The sequence below is a fragment of the Mastacembelus armatus genome, chromosome 3, assembly GCF_900324485.2.
Source record: "Mastacembelus armatus chromosome 3, fMasArm1.2, whole genome shotgun sequence".
Lineage (NCBI taxonomy): Eukaryota > Metazoa > Chordata > Actinopteri > Synbranchiformes > Mastacembelidae > Mastacembelus > Mastacembelus armatus.
This window is the reverse complement of record NC_046635.1, coordinates 23,259,969-23,276,696: the sequence shown is the minus strand read 5'-3', so window position 1 is coordinate 23,276,696 and position 16,728 is coordinate 23,259,969. Positions and strand designations below refer to the sequence as shown.

Sequence of the window (16,728 nt, the reverse complement as noted above, 5' to 3'; positions counted from 1 at the left end):
CCACAGAAAGCCTCTTTTTTTTATATAAGCAACTGGTTGAGTAGGAGTTGTCATGTGACTGATGTTGGATAGAGTGTTTTTTGTGCTTTGAAACCTCAAGAGGGAAAATAATTTATTTCTACCAATTCTGAAAGCATAAAGCAGCTTTCAAGAAAATATAATCAAGTCATTTTTAATGTGTTAGATCAGGACACATAAAGTCACATCTAGACAGTTACAGCAGGGTCAAGTTCAGGCCCGTTTTGATTGCGTGTAGCCCTGAAGGCACTTTATGCCACTAGAAATGACTCACATACATTTACACACTTACATTTATTTCTTTGTCTGACTCTCATCTAGTAACATAATCTAATAACTGAATGGTTTGTTTCAGGAACACACAAAAGTGGGTTCAGCAGACTCCCAGGACATCCAACTGTGCGGGATGGGCATCCAGGCCGAGCACTGTGTCATCGACATTACAGCTGAAGTTGCTGTCATCCTCACCCCCTACCGCAATGCTCGGTAAGTTACACAAACATGACAGAGCCTGGGGTTCATGCGGAGTGTGGAGTGTGGAGTGTGGAGAACATACAGAAAACTAGGTTTAGGGGAATGAGTAAGAGAGCCTTTGGAGCTCTGGGAGAGGCGCTGACATTGCCAGTTTTTTTTTTTTTTTTTTTATATCAGGTTTTGACACTACATCCTAGTGTTATTGCTATTTTGATTGTGTTTATAGGACATGTGTTAATGGTTCTCCAGTGACCAGCGCCCTGCAGCTCCACCATGGCGACCGAATCCTCTGGGGAAACAACCACTTCTTCAGGTAATTTTGTACAAACACTAATAGACTTAAAGTCACTTAATGTTCTATGAAACATGTAGTCATTTTACAGAAGTTTCACATTTGTGTGCTTTAATATACTTTTTCACTCGATTTTTTTTTTTTTTTAAACATTTGATCAATATGTACAATTTTTCCAAAGGAAGTAGTTAAACACTTGTAACTGGATTATAGCAAATTAATAAAGTGGTACCAAAGATCAGCGTTTAACTGGACATCGTCTCTGTAGGATCAACCTGCCGAAGCGGCGAACTCGAGGGGCTGAGGAGGAGGAGGGTGAAGGTGGTGTGATGAAAAACAGTGGCAGCAGTGAACAGCTGGATGCAGATGGTGACTCAGCCAGTGAAGTGTCGAGTGAAGTCAGCTTTTCCTATGAGTTTGCCCAAACAGAGGTCATGATGAAGGCTCTGGGTAACAATGGTAACTAGGAAAAACACACTTTTTTCCCCTACATAGACAGAACATCAGTTAGTTTCCTTTCCTTTCTGTGTTTTCTCACTGGTTTGTGCTGTGTTCTGTCAGACCCCATGCAAGCAGTCCTCCAATCTCTGGAAAGGCAACATGAAGAGGAGAAGCGCTGTGCTCTGGAGCGTCAGAGACAGATGTATGAGCAGGAGCTCCAGCAGCTCAGAAAGAAGCTGAACCCTGACCGCCTGTCCACAGGAAACACTGGCGCGCCGGCCTCCGGCCAGCAAGGTCCAGGACAACAGTCTCACTACCGCAGCCTGGAGAGACTCAGTATGGGAGGGATGAGCCATTCAAGTAGCGCTCAGAGCAGACTGAGGCAGTGGAGTGAGGACAGGTCAGAAGGCATGCGCACTAAGAATTGAAATTTTGAATAAGATGCATTTTCTTCAGTCTATTATACTTATGCAAACCGAACGTCCTCCTCATATTTCCTTTTTCTCTTTTCTGTCTTCATTTGTTCTGTGGTCCCTCCTCTCCTAAAGGGAGGTGGTGTTGGTGAGGAGTCTGCGGAGGTTGAGGGAGCAGATAGTAAGAGCAAACCTCTTGGTGCAAGAAGCCTGTTTCATCGCTGACGAACTGGAACGACACACTGAGTACAGAGTCACTCTGCAGATCCCATCAGACAACCTCAATGCAAACCGCAAGGTCTCATACAGTACACACAAAAATGTAAACACTTCTGCGCTGATCTTCTGTTTTTAGCACGACCGATTCTCTAAATGCATGTATGTGTGTTTGTAGAGGGATGCTGTGCTCAGCGAACCAGCGATTCAGGTTCGAAGAAGGTGTCGAGGAAAACAAATCTGGAGTTTGGAGAAGATGGAGAACCGTCTGGTGGACATGAGAGAGTTGTACCAGGAGTGGCAGGACTACCACCTCCATCACAATGACAACCCAGTGAGTTAACTTAACATATCTAACATCCCAAATCTTCTAGCAGCCCTCCCTGGTCACTATGAGAGCACTATCAGTAACCATGGACAGACAAATACACTGTATGACTCTATAATTTTGTAATGGAGACACACATAATTGGGTCTAACTAAAACATTTTTAAAATGTTCTACTCTGTCTTGGATTTCTCTTTTCACCTTATCTAGGTAATGCGTTCATATTTCCGCCGAGCTGACCCCTTCTTTGACGAGCAGGAAAACCACAGTCTGATCGGTGTTGCCAATGTCTTCCTTTCCTGTCTCTTCTACGATGTCAAGCTGCAGTATGCTGTTCCCATCATAAACCAGAAGGGAGAGGTAGGGACTCTCAGAAGAAAACACTAGCAATATAATTCCAGTACCCTACTGTACCATTAATGTCTCAGTCCGGTAAAGGATTACACTGTCTTTTTGTGTTTTTAAATGAGTAAGATTTCTTGTTATTTTCTGGATTTGGTTTATTGTGAGCTTGACTAGTGCAGTTTCTGCTGAGGATTCTATTATAACTCATTAGCTGCTTTCATTAATATTTTACATTTATGTTTTAGCAATCCTTATTACACCATTATAGACTTTCAGGTGATCAGTGGAAGGGTAAATATATCTAACAACACCACTATTGTAGGGAGCAAAGTCAAAAGTCATGAGTGAAAAGTCATGACATCTTCCAGGTGTGACTGGGGTAAAGGCCGTTTTCTGCTTTCCCTCTTCCCCCTGTGGCCAGGTTGCAGGGCGTCTCCATGTGGAGGTGGTGAGGGTTGGAGGGGGCTTAGAGGACAACATGGCTGGAGGAGATGAACCAGAAAACAACCAAGACACTGAAGTCCAGGATCGCAAACTTGTCTGCATGGTAAGGCCAATCATCAGAGAGAATTGCATTATCTCATGTATTATCTGGTGCAGTCAGTAGTTTAAAATCATTGCAGCTTTGTTTATACTTGTGAAGTGTGTATCTAAAAGATCAAAAAAATTTGGTTTAAATTTGTGGTGCAATTTTTTTTAAAAAAAAAAACCTTTATATGACCTTCAGATTAAGATCCTGCAGGCCACTGGTCTTCCCCAATATTTGTCCAACTTCGTCTTCTGTCAGTATTCATTCTGGGACCAGCCTGAGCCCATTATTGTGGCTCCTGAAGTTGACCCATCATCCTCGTCACCCAGTTCCAAGGATCCGCATTGCATGGTGGTGTTTGACAGCTGCAAGGTGAAGACTGGAGAGGGTGGAGAGGAGCATATATAACTTATAATAGTGAATTTTAAATTGTTATTGTGTGGAGCAGTGCTGACAAATAACTTGCATGACCCTGCCCTGTGCTGATACTCTAGGAGCTGGCAGTGTCAGTAACTGAGGATTTCATCGAATACCTCACAGAAGGAGCGGTTCCAATTGAAGTATATGGGCACAGGCAGGCAGATGCAGGCAGGAACCCCGCCCTGTGGGACCTCAGTATCATCCAGGCAAAGACACGCACACTACGAGATAGGTAGACACAGACACACACTTATCTTGACTATTAGTCTGGCTTGCATGATTAGCTTTCGAGTAATTGATGAAGAATTAATGTACTGGTGCTGCCCAGATGTGCTGATGACATTTGTTTTTGCAGGTGGAGTGAAGTAACACGTCGCCTGGAGCTCTGGATTCAAATTCTGGAGATAAATGAGAATGGAGACTTTGTCCCAGTGGAAGTGGTTCCTGCTAGAGATGTCCGCACTGGGGGAATCTTCCAGCTTCGCCAGGTAGGGATAAGCCCAGAGACAGACACAGTCATTGAGGTCACAGCAGATGGAACTTTCAAACTTAAGCTAAAGAATAATTTATAATGCAGATATATATATATATATATATATATATATATTATTTATTTATAAGTATTTTATATCTTATGCCTGCATTCTAAATGTCTGTGCTTTGCCCTTAACCCTGCTCTCTAGGGTCAGTCAAGGCGGGTCCAGATAGATGTACGTTCAGTTCAGGACTCGGGTACCATGCCTCTGATAGCCGAGATAGTGCTTGCAGTATCAGTGGGCTGCGTGGAGATCAGAAACAGCACAGCAAACCAGGAAGGAGATGAGATGGACAGTTACCAGGTGGACCCTGTTAATACTGCTTTGCCAAGAGACTTGTTTTCTCCATTTTCATTAAATCCTAGCTCAACTTAGCACTTAAATAAAGCTGAAGGTGATTGTCTGGTGTGTTGGACAGGAGAGAGATCTGGAGCGTTTGAGGCAGCAGTGGCTAGCTGCTCTCACCAAGAGACAGGAATACCTGGACCAACACCTTCAGAGTCTTGTCAGCAAAGCAGGTAGGGAGACAAATCAACATACACATTTATATATACATATATATTCACACACACACACACACACACACACACACAACATTCATAAAAAAAAAAAACTGTGTACAGAAAAGACAGAGGATGACATGGAGAGGGAGGCCCAGCTGCTGGAGTGGCGCTTGACTTTAACTGAAGAGAGAAACGCTGTCATGGTGCCCTCTGCTGGCAGCGGCATTCCTGGAGCACCTGCTGAATGGTATGACAAATAGCAGCATGTGGGTGAAATTTGTCACTTTACTGAGGCACCAGCAAATGTACATGCTAATCCCAATGTTTGTATGTATGTTCACAGGGTTCCTCTGCCAGGCATGGAGACTCATATTCCTGTCCTTTTCCTGAACCTCAAACGTACGTCAGGTCTTTGAGTGAAAAAACATATTGATTCTGATCTAATTCTAATCACTAAAATGTGACTCTACTGCTTTGTGAAACACTGGTCAACTTTGCAAAAATAAACTATTTTATTTGAAGTATTGAGTATTTTATTGTTTGAGGACTTTATCCTTGATCAAGTGTTTTTCTTCTCAAGCAACTTGATTTGTTTGGTTTTTGTTTCTCCAGCTGATGACCTCAGCTCTCAAGACCAGTTTGAGGTTCCTGAGGCTGGAGGTTGGGATGCTACCCTGAGTGGTGAAGATGAGGATGACTTCTTTGACCTACAGATTGTTAAACACTATGATGGGGAGGTGAGGATCAACCTATGTGAGTTTTTTTTTTTTCTTTCTTTTTTTCTGAGGAAGAACAGTTTGATTGACTTTGGTTGACCCTACAGGTGAAAGCAGAGGCATCATGGGACTCCACTGTTCACGAGTGTCCCCAGCTCAGTCGTGGGGGAGCATGGCCTGAACAGCGGGTATACCTGACAGTTCGAGTGGTGGTTCAGCTGAGTCACCCTGCCGATATGCAGCTGGTCTTGAGGAAGAGAATCTGCGTCAACGTTAATCCAGGCCGCCAAGGGTTTGCCCACAACTTTCTCAGACGCATGTCCACACGCAGCACCATACCTGGCTGCGGGGTCACATTTGAGGTGGTTTCCAACATCCCAGGGGTGAGGAAATAGGAAAATGTTAGAAAATAAACATTTTTCTGAAGATGCCTTCAGTGGGGTAGATTATTGAACCCACATCTTTGATGTTTTGTCCCATCAGGACGCCCCTGGATCAGAGGACAGGGAGATGCTGGCCCGGCTCGCTGCAAGTGCACACAACAGCCAATCAGCTGATGACGAGGCTGCTATTGAGAGATACCTCCGAAGTGTCCTGAGTCTGGAGAACATCCTGACTCTAGATCGGCTCAGACAGGTAGATTGAGTCTGTTTCATACATAAGACCGGACACAGCAGTCAACCATGCATTGTCATAACATCTAAGAACTTTCAGCACTCACGGCAGGATTCTCTAAAGTAATTATTTTTACTTTTTATCGTTTTACTTTTGTATTTCTTAATATCTTAAAAATCGTGTGTGCGTTTTAGGAGGTGGCAGTGAAGGAGCAACTAACTAACAGAGGGAGGAGCAACAGACGGAGCCTAAGTTCTCCTTCTGTCCACAGGGTGAAACACATATGCAATACCAATATACCAACAATGCTGCCAGTGTCTTGCAGTATAGTCAACATGCTCTCTGTCTGTCCATCCTCAGCTCTCTGGAAGTAGACAAGACCTGTCCACAACCTGCCTGCTGGACGATAAGGTAACACACACTAACTGTAGCTGTTCACTTTTAAACATGTAGTTTCAAAAACAGCACAAACGGTATAGTATAGGTCATTGCTCTGATACTGTTGTTAGAATTCTCTAACCAGTATCCCGTTATCTTTCTGCCTGTGTACCTCTCAGGGTCGATGGGAGAGTCAACAAGACATCTTCATGCCTTCTCAGTTTCAGCGTACTCTGCCCCGCCCGGCCTCTTCCCCATCAACCTACTCCACTTCCCCTTCGCCATCCCCTACTCCGTTCGGCATGACCCCACCACAAAACCCAGAAACAGAGCAAGGTAAACCTCCTTCTTATATCCCATGGACTCACCTCAATTCTCTTCTTCTCCCTCATAAAACTATGTTACTCTTCTCTACACTCCTCCAGCTTGCACTCCAGTCCATCTTTCTTCCATTATCTTTTCCACCTGGATTTATTTGTTTTGACTCCATGCTGATCTCAGTAGTGCTTGTTGCTTCATTTCAAGACACTCTTTGAACTTTCCCCCTCTGTACTGCAGTCTTCTATTGTTTTTAAATTGTCATAACATGACTTTATATTACATCAGTAAATGCTGGGTTTCCACTCTGTTCTGTTTCATCCATTCTCATATCATTACAAACGTTTGTTAAATATTTCTGTCAAGTGCTTGATCCATAGTGACTTCCATGTTAGTCAGAATTCATGTTAATGCCACATGCTTTTGATTAATTCTGTTTTGAAACTAAACAGAATTAATTGATTTTTGATTAATCTCTGTTTCTCAATCTTGATTAGAATATTTTTAAATCACACTGTAATGGTTAGATAAACCATCCGGCTGATGTCTTCTTCTTTTGGTGGTCTATCACTGTGTTGGGGTTTTTGCCGTTTCCTGGACTTGCTGTCAACTTCATGTCTTAATCTTTCGCACCTCCTCTACCTCCCGCACCTTCTCGTTTTCTTTGCTTCCTTCCTCTCTCCTACCTCCTCTTCCTCCTCTCTGACCTCCCCACCCTTCTCTCCCAGGTCGTTCAGGACTTGCTGCCTCTTATCTTTCAGTTAAGGCGCTGGTTCCTCAGATGCCCAAACTGCTCAAGTCTCTGTTTCCTGCACGAGACGACAAGAAGGAGCTGAGACCTTCACCGCACAACCAGCAGGTGAGCAGGGATGGTGTAGTAGAGCTCAGTGGAGCCCCGAATAGGCCACTACAATGTACATTTCCAGCAAACTGAGCATACCTGTATGCACACATGCACTTTCTTGACTCAACCTGATTTGTTGTTACCCACCAGCATGTGCCTCGCATCATGACATCATCAGGAGGGGATGACAGCAGAGTAAAGACTGAGTCGGTGAGGTCTTTCCCCATCCTTCTTCCCCTTATGTGTTGACCTGTTTCATTGCCTGGTGGTTGATCAGTAACTTTAAGCTCAGAGTTTTATTTAGGACTTTACCAATACAAAGTTTTCTTTCATGCCAAAACACTACAGAGTTCTTTGATATTTATGTTTTTCACTTTTTTAATTTTATTACATTATTTCTGTGATTAACCACTGCTTTAGCTATCAAGTAGTCGCTTTTATGGTGCACAGCGTTTTCAACTTTGCAACCCCCATACCTCCAGTCTGTAATGCAGAATTAGAATACTCCTAAACTTAAACGAGCTATTTTTTTAAGTTTTGGAGGTTTCCTCCATAGCCATGGGGAACAATACCCTGGGCCCATAGTAGTACTCCTTATGACACGTAAATATACCCTTAGGTGCAAAATCAGTAGGGTGCCCCATGAAAGAATTGCAGGTAAAAAACTCAGGGATCATTGATCTCAGCATTTGAGCTGAGGCTAATGGAAGGTTTGAACAGTGTGTGTAAGATATATCAAAAAGCATTCTTCCATAGTTATTGTGTAAGACAACACAACAATGTTGTTTCATACTACAAATATAATATCTCTGGAAAAGATCTACTTGGTCTGACTGCTAGAGCCTCAGATGAGCCTCAGCAGAACTTGGAAATATTTAGTCAGAATGAGGACTATTGATTCAGTGAAATCCCACTAGGAAGGCAATTCTGTGGAGAGGAAAAGCAATTACAGCCAAGAACCCTTTCAGTGTATATGTGGGCATGTCAATATCATTTTAATAGACTAAATGTGAGCCTGCCTTTAAACACATACCAGTTTCATTCTGAAGTTCTGGTTCCACATTAGTTCTTGATCTGGTCGTAGAAGTTCAGATTCAGTTTGCAGTGTGTATTCCTTTTTTTTTTTTTTTTTTAAGTTTTGTCACTGGTTAGCCCGAATGCAGCCAAGCAACACATAATAAAAGGTTCTACCCATAAGACAGACACTCCTTCCTCTTTGCTCAAAAAGTGATTGTAATATTTTTGGGGAAATTAATTGTTGTTTTGTTCTGCCTTGTCTGCATGCTCTCGTCTGTCCCTCTGTTCCTGCGGCAACTGTTGGTTTCCTGTAGACTTCTATTCTACGGCCCCCAACCAAAGACAGGCAGGCAGAGTTCCCTGAGGTTCCTCCTCTTCCTGTGCATGACCCGCATGACACCACCCCCCTCAGCCCCCTCAGCCAGTCATCAAGTGGCTACTTCTCCACTAGTGTTTCTACAGTTACGCTGTCTGATGTCCTGCAACCCTCCTTCTCGTCTTCCTCCCTCTTGGCTGCTGAGACTTCATTACCCACAACCCCCCAGCAGCAGGGTGCTGACAGCAACGATGTTGTGACCTCTCCTTCTCAGTGTGGCACCAAGAAGGCTGTTGCCGCTGCACCTGCTTCCCACAGCTCAGCCAATCACAACAACGTCACAACACGAAGCTCCTTCTCTGAGCAGAAGCTGGTAACCTCCGGAGGAGAAGCTGGAGAAGCCTTTGAGAGGCTGGAGATCCTTGTTGACGATGAAGAGCGTAGCCACGACAACGAGTTGCCTGATTGGTTGATAGAAGGGGCATATGTTACAGTAGGAAGCAATAAGGCTGGGACAGTGCGCTACGTGGGAGTGACGCAGTTTGCTGGGGGAGTGTGGGTGGGGGTGGAGCTGGACACCCCTTTAGGTAGGTTTTCAATGAAAATGGGCAGTCAATCCCAAGTACAAACATGGGAAACCTCCTCACCAAATGTATGCTTTGACAGAGTACAACACCGATAATGTCACTATATGCAATACTGTACTCTTGTTTTGTAATAGTCACATAAATTCTGATTAATTAAGCCAGCTAAGTCATGATAGGTTCTCATGTTAATATACTGCGTTTGATTGGATGTGTTGATTTCAACTTAGTGCTTCCTGATATCTGACTGGTGCTGATGACCTTTATTTTCTCCCTTTAGGTAAGAATGATGGTTCTGTTGGAGGTCATCGGTATTTCCACTGTAAACCAGGATACGGGGTCCTGGTTCGTCCAGACCGACTGTCCTGTTGTGATCGGACCTGTCGGCGGACAGGAGAGTTTGCCCCTCCTGCCCACGTCCCCGTCCTGCGAGGAGAAGCCATCGTTGCCCGCCGGGGGGAGAACCGCAAGTCTTGGAGCAGTTGAGGCCGACACTAGGAGGTGAACGGGGAAGAGAACTCCCCACAGCCTTCTTCCTTCACATCCTTTCTTCTTCTCCTCCTAGCTATGCAACAGGCTCAAACATCACAAATGACTTACTGCCTAACCTCCAGTAGTTGGAAACTATACTCAATACATCCATTCACAGAAAATGGATGAAATTAGAACAGACTATAAAGAGACTATTCAGAACAAATGCAAGTAGGGTGAAAGATATGCAGAGTATATAAAAGTCCACAGAAGCATTATTTGCCATGTGGGAAGATAATGCTAAATGAATGGCAGTCAGTGGGAAGACTGCTACGACTTTGTCATAACTGTCGAGCTGTCGGGGGCTATGGACTGGACACTGCAGACTGTATGACTTGCCTCAGAGCTGCTCTCTGAGCTGATATACAGGGATGCAAACTAATCACATTTTATGCAGGAGCCACTTTTTTGATCACAAAGCCCATCTGTGAGTATATTTGAAATCTAATAAGATGATAATTTGGGCAGTGGGCCAGTTTTAGAGTTGGGAGGTGGTGACTTTTTTCCATGTTTTAGTTTCTTTGGTTTATTATTCTTCACTGTTCATAATGATTTGTAATCACATTGCTGTGTCAAGCTGAAAACTTGTTTTTTTAGTATTTGGCATTTTTACTCTCCCTTTATTTCTGCTTGTTTCTGATCTCTTTATGTGCTCTTTGTGAATGGGAAAAGAATTCTAGATCAACACATTGATTTTAGACATTTTAAAAAAATATATATAGTCAGAGTGACATCTACTGTGACAGCAGGCTTTTGCCCTTTTTTTTTTTTTTAACATGTGATGTGTTTGCATCCCTGGATATGCTGTTTCTCCCTGGCTGTAGGTCCCAGAGTCCGGCTGCCACTTCTCTTGGGTCTAGTCTGCAAACTAAGACTTGTTCAAGTCTCTCCCTCCTGGACTCCTTTTCTTTTCTCCTGAAGATAGATCCTCCCAGAATGTGCCTTCTCCATGGCTCATTGTGCTTTTGTCTGTGTATTTAATTTCCATCAACTGTGCTTGTGTTGAAGAGAATGCCTTGTACTAAGTGTGAGGTGATCTCAGGGACTGTAGTGGGGAAACGACAAAGAGGAGTGTGTGTGTCTGTGTGTGTGTGTGTGTGTGTGTGTGTGTCTGTGAGCTCATTTGTAAATGTTGTACAGTGTTTCCCTGTGTGCACAAAAAAGCTGTGGCTGTGTAAAGCAGGAAAAGTTGTGTCCTTGTTGGACAAAGCCACTGTGGGAGCAAGCTTGTTTGTAGTGGGAGGCTTTAAAAGTCGATTTTGCACTGGAGATGTTGGAGAAGTAGCTTCTGTATGTGGACAGAAGGTTTCTGTGGTCAGGTTGTATCAAGACAGCAAGGTAGATGATGTGTTAACAGACTCCTCAAACTAGAACTGCAATGATTAATTTTACCTGAAAATTAATCAACAACTTTTTTGAGAATAGATGAAATTTTTTTTTTTTTTTTTTCCAAGCAAAAGGCCAAAATACTCAAGTGTCAGGATCTGATACGTGTTGGTCTTAAATGATTTAAAATACAGTTTAATCTGGAATTTTTCAGTTTTCTGGCATTTTACAGATAAAACAATTAGTTAACTGATAATAAAAATAACTTTGTAGCAACCCTACCTCAAAGCAGCTGTTGATGGCCTTAAGCTAAAGTATGTCCTCTGAGTGCGCTGTGTGGATGTCTCTCTTTCACAGCAAATGTCCAATGACTCATGACATTTGGACACAAGGAGGCACTGTATAGAATAGTAGCTTGGTGTTGTGTTGGTGGGAATAGGCATGTGCATGTGTTGAGGAAAAGAAAGTGAGAAGGACTTGGGTATTTCATGCTCGAGGAGAGAATTGATTTGTTTCTATGCATTGAATCTGTTTAGAAAAGAATCTAGTTTTTATCTTTTTAAGTGACTCACACAACTGGAAAATGAGCTTCAAGTACGTTTTGGGAACAAATGAAAGCAGTTTGAAAGACTGATTGAACGTTCCTGACATATCTGTAGAAGAAAATACAAGAAGATGTGCCAGACTTTGGGATTTTTTTAAAGAAGCTGTTAGACATTCCAGAGGGACTTAGACATTTTATACTGACCTTGCTCCTAAATACTAATTTCTGGAAAAGCCTTGGCAGTAAACCTACTTTATGTCAATTCAGTAGGGGATGGAAACAGGATACAGATGTGCTTCCAATGCTCTTCTATAAGTTAAAGGCTCACTCCACCCTGATGAGATCATCAGGGTTACTACATGAAGACTACACAACAAAAACTGTGCTACAAACAGACTTGATAGATTGATGGATACTGGCAGAAAAAAAAAATTAGTTGCATTATGGGAGATGTATGCTCTAGTGTTTTAGAGGCTTAATCCATATTTGCGCATAGTGAAGTTCAGCATAGCTAGGCCTTTGCTGCTCTGATGTGGATGTGGATCATTCTGGGTTTTAAATCTGTCTCTTGCATTTTCCAACCTTTACTAAACTGCTGGAGTGGCCATTTAAAAACCGGGCCTAAGGTCAGTGTAAAGTGTTTGGTTTGAGCTCACCGAGTGAGTTACGGAGTAGGCATGTGTTGACGGTTTAATATAATGGTGCATAATTATTATTTCTACATTATTTGGGATGCTTTGTTCATTTACAGCAGCCAAACTAAGCATATTCTGACGAAGACACACCTGAATATGTCGGATGGATGTCTTGTTGATGTCCACTGAGTAGGGATTGTTGTCTAAAGGCTGTTTCTATGGTAACAGTTAATTATTGTACACAAAAGAATCAGATAATGATGTGATGATGGCTGCATTACATTATCTGGATTTCAGTACATGCATGCAGACACACACAGTATATCCAGACACTATCAGCCTGGATGATGCCATGGATACATTTTTTTCTTCCATTCCTTTTATCCTGCGTCTTATTAATTCAAGAGGCGTGATTTTATATTTATATTTAAATGCTAGTGCACATGCTTTTATTGCATGAAAATTAAAAAAAGCCTTTTTATTTTAATAAATCTTGCACAAATGATTCTATGAAAATTGCTGCTATAGCATTTATAAAATGACCTGTAAGTGGATCAGTTGATTCATCTAACATGCTCTATCTCTTACTGTATGCCACATTGGAATTCAGTAGTTATTTTTTGTTTTTAATCCAAGATAGAGAAACTAAAAACAGTGCTTTGGTTCAGTGGCCAATGTATTTCATATGAAGTAAAACATTTGAAAATGAGACACTTTGCAATGTGAGCCTTGAAGAAGTGATGGTTAGAGCTCTCTGGGTGAAAAATCACCTCTGCAATTTCTTTTATTTTTACTTGTATAAAGAGGAATGAGGAAACTAACGTTGGAGTTGCATTGTGTTCGGAGATGAGGGACAATATATTATAGTCTGGTCATCCGTGTATTGTCTGGGCTTAAAGCACAGAACCCTGGAGTCTTCTGACTGGTTGGCTGGTTGGTTGGTTACTGCAGGTGTCTGTCTGATTTGTTATTGGTCATCAGGTTGTGAAAGGGTACGTACTGTAGGTTGGGCTCTTTATAATATTGTGGTTCATAACGGTTATGTGGTAATAAAGGAAGGGAGGAAAGGTTTCTCGTGTGTGTGTGTGTGTAAGTGTATGTGTGTGGTTAAATATGGTGGTGTGGTTTGATTTAGTTGTGTCTGTGCCAAACTGGGAAATGACCTCCAGCTGCCACTTCTTACTTCATATTTCAGACCAGGAGTGACAGAGCTTCACTCTCCTGCTCTCCTCAGCAATGTAAAATTCCAGTCTCTGGGGCTGCTGGACTTTTCCATCCTGGTCTCTACTTGGACAATGTTTTAGGGGTTTGAGATCACTTCAGGCTTTTGATGTTCCTTTATGTTGTGCCTCAGAAACCATGTGACTATGTAGCTTCCACACACTGTTCTCATATCAACGCTTCAATTCATTTGCACAAAAATCTCCAGAGGGAATTGAAGAGTTTATTTCTGGAACAATTGTATATGTAGGTTCTCAGACTACCTGTCGTTCTTTTAAACTGTCCTAAATATTGTTTTAACATTCTGCTTTCAGTTCAAGAGTTTGAGTTTTCACAGCAATATTGTTCAGCTCTCTTCCTTTACTTATTACTGAACTACCTTTCAATAGATGAAAATTGGTTACATTGTGAGGTAATATTTTACATCACAGCTAAGGTCAGATGCAGTGAATTCGAACAGAAATGTCTTTTCCTCTCTGCACAGTTTGCAGCATCAGAAATTCTTTATCAGATTAAGTGTGACGTTGACATTAGATAGAAGTGCAGCTCCTGGGCTGTGCACTGCATGTTAATCAACACAGCAACGAGAGCCATTTTCATAAGGAACTGTAAAAAGAGAAAACTAGCATTAGTAATAACTGTTTGGATCACATTGTACTTAATGTCGTGACTTCATTTCAGTGGCCTCCAATTCTGCCACTGTAGATATTAGAGCAAAGCCAGCAGCAGTGTTATTTTTGATTGTATCAACCAGAACCACGTTTCAGTTCTAGTTTTATCGATGTGATTTGTGTCCAAGCATATTGAGGCAGCATATTAATCTGTACGACTCTTCAGCCCTACTGAATGTTTCTGTTTTTACTGTTTGATTTCTGTTGGTTTCTTGTCCTAAGTGCTTTTGTTTTGCTCAGAAATGGTCCCATATCTTTGTTGCATTCACCTGCTATTGCATTTCCTGCAGCTCTGTACTAACTACGGGGTCATTGGTCTGGAGCAGCGTGTCCCCTTCTGTAACGTGGCCTTCAACCAGGATCAAGCCTGTTTTTTTTTTTTGTTTGTTTTTTTTGTTTTGGGTTTTTTTGTAAGCAGGAATAATCCCAGCTTTTACTAAACACACCCTGTACAGTGTTATTAAAGAGCATCAATTCAAAATCGTAAAAACCTATTCTGGCTTACTATTAAAAAAAATTATATAAAACTACTCCAGTCTTGTAAAAATCAAGTTAGTTGGTCACATCAGCTGTCAGGTTTTGTTACTCTCTTCAACTAGATTCTAGTTACTGGAAGGAAGACAAGCTGTCAAACTTGTATCATTCCAAAAGGGGAATTTATTGTACAAGCAGAAAATCATCAGTTAGTGGAATTACAACCCACCACTGCCCTACAGGAGCGTGCTTCACAGATTCTGCCTATCTGGGATCAGATTGTCGAATTTTCTGATTAGTAGTTTTTGGATTTGTGTTGGACAAAAACTTATATTCCCACCTTGGTAGTGAGTTTTCACCTTGTTACTACCTCTGTCTTTAGTCTTGGCCATCCAGACTGCTCTGCCAACTTCCTTCCTGAGGCCTTTTCGCTGACAAGATTTGTACCTGCTTCACTACTGAGCTGGCTGCATCCAGTTCACTTTGTGCGTTCTCAAACATTTGAATAAACAACACAAAACAAGCAATACATGGCTGCAGCCTTTTTGCAGGTGCACAGCCATTTTCTTTTTATTAGTTTTTTTTTTTTTTTTTTGCAGTCTTTGGCAATGACAGCTGGATCAGCTCACCAAATTCAGATACAGCTGAACCTCTTGGTGCATTTTAAAGGCAGCTGGTATCAATATTCCTTCTAGGTACCAGCGGCCGCGTTTAACTGAGGGGTGTATTGATGGATGGCTAATAGGAGCTCTTTAAGGAGAGGGGTCGGTGCTTGCTAAGTCAGGGAGTTCTACTAGGACCACACTACTCCTGCAAAAAGCCCCTCCGGTCCTTGTAATCTTTCACACATTCATCTGAAACAAAATTAGGATAATTGTACATGGGTTTAATGTGGCCTCAGCCTGGTCAACAGTATTATTGTATCTCATCCTAAATGGTCATCATCAATCATTGCTACTGCTGATTCTGTGGAGTGGGTTTGTCTTGATGTGTCATTTGTATGTGTGAGAGGCTCCATTGGAGTGGTTGGTCTATCTATGTGTGTATATATGCGCATATTAAGACTTATAAAAAAGATAAATCTGAGCACAAGTTTGGGTTTTGATTAATTTAATTATTTTATGTAATTCTATGCTGCAATCCAAAGAATAAACATGTATTATAATACACTTAATCTTCATTTTTTACCATCTGAACAGTAATCAGGTAAGAAAAAATAAAAAGAGGAAGATTGAGGGATATTTGCTCTTTGTCTTTCAGACTAAATATGGACATATGTAAACTATGAGACTATATGATATTTTTTTGGGTTTTTACACTGGTGTGTAAAAAAAATAATTGGTTTAGGTGTTCTACTCATTTAAAGTATGTGGAGCCATTTTTAGATTTTTTTTTTTTTTTTTTTTTTTTTGTCTGACTCAGCTTTTTGCTTTGAGCCAATACGTTCCCAGTTAAAGTTTTTTTTTTTTTTTTTCCCCCACACAAAATATGTTTTTGTCTCTGTTCTTGTCACTGGGTTGAAGTTTAATAATATTTGCATCAAAATTTGATGATAGTTCCTGGGCTGTTTGAGTCAGAAATCATATACAAAACTACTCTCAATTGTCATTTTTTTTAGACTAAATGTCCTGAAATTCTTTGCAGAGGTACAGTCAGAAGACCTCTAGAGTTTATCAAGATGACCAGAAGAGCAGCACTCTGATAGGTGAATGGTTATGGTGTGTGCTGTGTGTGCAGGAGCACTTTGTAATGGTTCAAGTCCAATTGCCAACCTGAACTGAAGGTCTCACTTAGTCCTCCTCCTTCAGGAAGTTTTTGTTTAGTTTTCAATAGTTGAGGACAAGTAAACTATAGTTACTGTAAATGGTCTCAGTTGAAACAATCACCCAGACCCTTGGCAGTGTTACTACATTAACTGTGCACACAAAAGAAAAGGCCAAGACACACTGCATGGACTCTGGTCTGTTTTTATTCCCTTGTAAATAGAATATCGATTAAAAACACGTTAAAAATAACAAATAAGG

The 16,728-nt window shown here is 41.6% G+C and overlaps 1 protein-coding gene across 3 annotated transcripts in view; it reads left to right on the top strand.

Moving 5' to 3' along the window:
• The window catches only part of kif13ba (kinesin family member 13Ba), a 39,651-nt gene extending 23,773 nt beyond the window's left edge, over window positions 1-15,878 (top strand). For 2 of the 3 annotated variants that reach the window (XM_026293149.1, XM_026293148.1), the window contains exons 16-40: window positions 374-504; window positions 719-805; window positions 1,053-1,243; window positions 1,346-1,625; window positions 1,774-1,936; window positions 2,033-2,188; window positions 2,392-2,541; window positions 2,948-3,073; window positions 3,254-3,427; window positions 3,550-3,707; window positions 3,831-3,963; window positions 4,159-4,314; window positions 4,430-4,529; window positions 4,635-4,761; window positions 4,858-4,913; window positions 5,127-5,251; window positions 5,338-5,613; window positions 5,714-5,866; window positions 6,040-6,117; window positions 6,206-6,256; window positions 6,403-6,559; window positions 7,270-7,400; window positions 7,536-7,595; window positions 8,717-9,305; window positions 9,583-15,878. In XM_026293149.1, the coding sequence (XP_026148934.1) occupies window positions 374-504; window positions 719-805; window positions 1,053-1,243; window positions 1,346-1,625; window positions 1,774-1,936; window positions 2,033-2,188; window positions 2,392-2,541; window positions 2,948-3,073; window positions 3,254-3,427; window positions 3,550-3,707; window positions 3,831-3,963; window positions 4,159-4,314; window positions 4,430-4,529; window positions 4,635-4,761; window positions 4,858-4,913; window positions 5,127-5,251; window positions 5,338-5,613; window positions 5,714-5,866; window positions 6,040-6,117; window positions 6,206-6,256; window positions 6,403-6,559; window positions 7,270-7,400; window positions 7,536-7,595; window positions 8,717-9,305; window positions 9,583-9,788 (4,014 nt within the window). In that variant the 3' untranslated portion in view covers window positions 9,789-15,878. The remainder of the gene's footprint in view (window positions 1-373; window positions 505-718; window positions 806-1,052; window positions 1,244-1,345; window positions 1,626-1,773; window positions 1,937-2,032; window positions 2,189-2,391; window positions 2,542-2,947; window positions 3,074-3,253; window positions 3,428-3,549; window positions 3,708-3,830; window positions 3,964-4,158; window positions 4,315-4,429; window positions 4,530-4,634; window positions 4,762-4,857; window positions 4,914-5,126; window positions 5,252-5,337; window positions 5,614-5,713; window positions 5,867-6,039; window positions 6,118-6,205; window positions 6,257-6,402; window positions 6,560-7,269; window positions 7,401-7,535; window positions 7,596-8,716; window positions 9,306-9,582) is intronic. The other variant, XM_026293150.1, reaches the window with a different exon arrangement.
• Window positions 15,879-16,728: the final 850 nt, after the last annotated feature.